Source organism: Plasmodium reichenowi, chromosome 9, assembly GCF_001601855.1.
Source record: "Plasmodium reichenowi strain SY57 chromosome 9, whole genome shotgun sequence".
Lineage (NCBI taxonomy): Eukaryota > Apicomplexa > Aconoidasida > Haemosporida > Plasmodiidae > Plasmodium > Plasmodium reichenowi.
This window is the reverse complement of record NC_033654.1, coordinates 589,411-590,607: the sequence shown is the minus strand read 5'-3', so window position 1 is coordinate 590,607 and position 1,197 is coordinate 589,411. Positions and strand designations below refer to the sequence as shown.

Sequence of the window (1,197 nt, the reverse complement as noted above, 5' to 3'; positions counted from 1 at the left end):
AAAAAAAAAAATGGAAATATCCTAAAAGTGGAATGAAAAATAAAATTAATAAAGTAATTAACAAAATAAATAAAATGAAGCAAAATAATACTGTTAACATTTTGCACAAAAAAAAAAAAAAATATTAAAATAATAATAAAATTATAATATGAATATATATAATATATAATATAAAAATATAAAAGACTCTGAATAGATCCATACAAATACTTAATACATACTTAAATTAAATAGTACTGATGATAATGTATGCAACTTTATTTTTTAAAATATTTCATAAAAAAATCTTTCAAATATAATTATACTTTATATATATATATATATATATATATATATATATATATTTATTTATTTATTTATTCACGAAATGATTTTTTTTTAGTGACATATATTTTATATATATATTCTTTTTTTCAAATTTTATAGAATTAATAATTAATACTTTTTACCAATTTAAATGTGTAAAGGAATTTTTCATATATAAATTTAATAAATATCCATTTTAATATTGAATTAAACATAAATTATATATTATATATATATATATATATTCACTCTCTTATTTATGAAAGAAAAAAAAAGGATATATGTTTTATAAAGTGATAATGTCCTAATACATAAAAATGAAATATTTTCTTAATTTCTTTATTTTCCTTTTTTTTTTTTTAATTTTTTTTTTAAGACGTGAAGGATACTTCACATATACATTTTTTAAATGAATAGAAAATTATTCACATATTCAGAATAAAAATAGATAGTTATATAGAATATTTGAATATTTAAATCATATAAGAAATATATGTATAGCTATTTATATTTCTTGTTAATTATTAATATTTATTACGTTAATCTTTTTTTTATGTTTTTATTTTTTTAATTACCATTTTATTTGATATACAAAATGATATTTAAAAGTGTTAGGAATTTATCTAATAAAGTGTGCGATGTTTTAGTATCCTTTGGTGTGCGTCAAAATAAAACTACATTTATATCACATCCAGGTATATACAATAATAAGAAGAAAAAATATGATATATATAAATATATAATTTTATAAAAATAAATACTTATTATTGAAATATCTATTTTTTTTATATGTAATTTAAAAAAAAACAAAAAATAAAAAGAAAAAAGCATATTAAAAAAGTATGAACGTGTACAGGTGAATAGCTTTTTCTTTTTTTTTTTTTTTTTTTT

The 1,197-nt window shown here is 14.5% G+C and overlaps 1 protein-coding gene across 1 annotated transcript in view; it reads left to right on the top strand.

Moving 5' to 3' along the window:
* Window positions 1-901: 901 nt before the first annotated feature.
* PRSY57_0913700 (hypothetical protein) overlaps window positions 902-1,197 on the top strand; it is a gene marked incomplete at both ends in the record, with an annotated part of 1,331 nt that continues 1,035 nt past the window's right edge. The window contains one exon of the mRNA XM_020114790.1: window positions 902-1,001. Coding sequence (XP_019970490.1) covers window positions 902-1,001 — 100 coding nt within the window. The remainder of the gene's footprint in view (window positions 1,002-1,197) is intronic.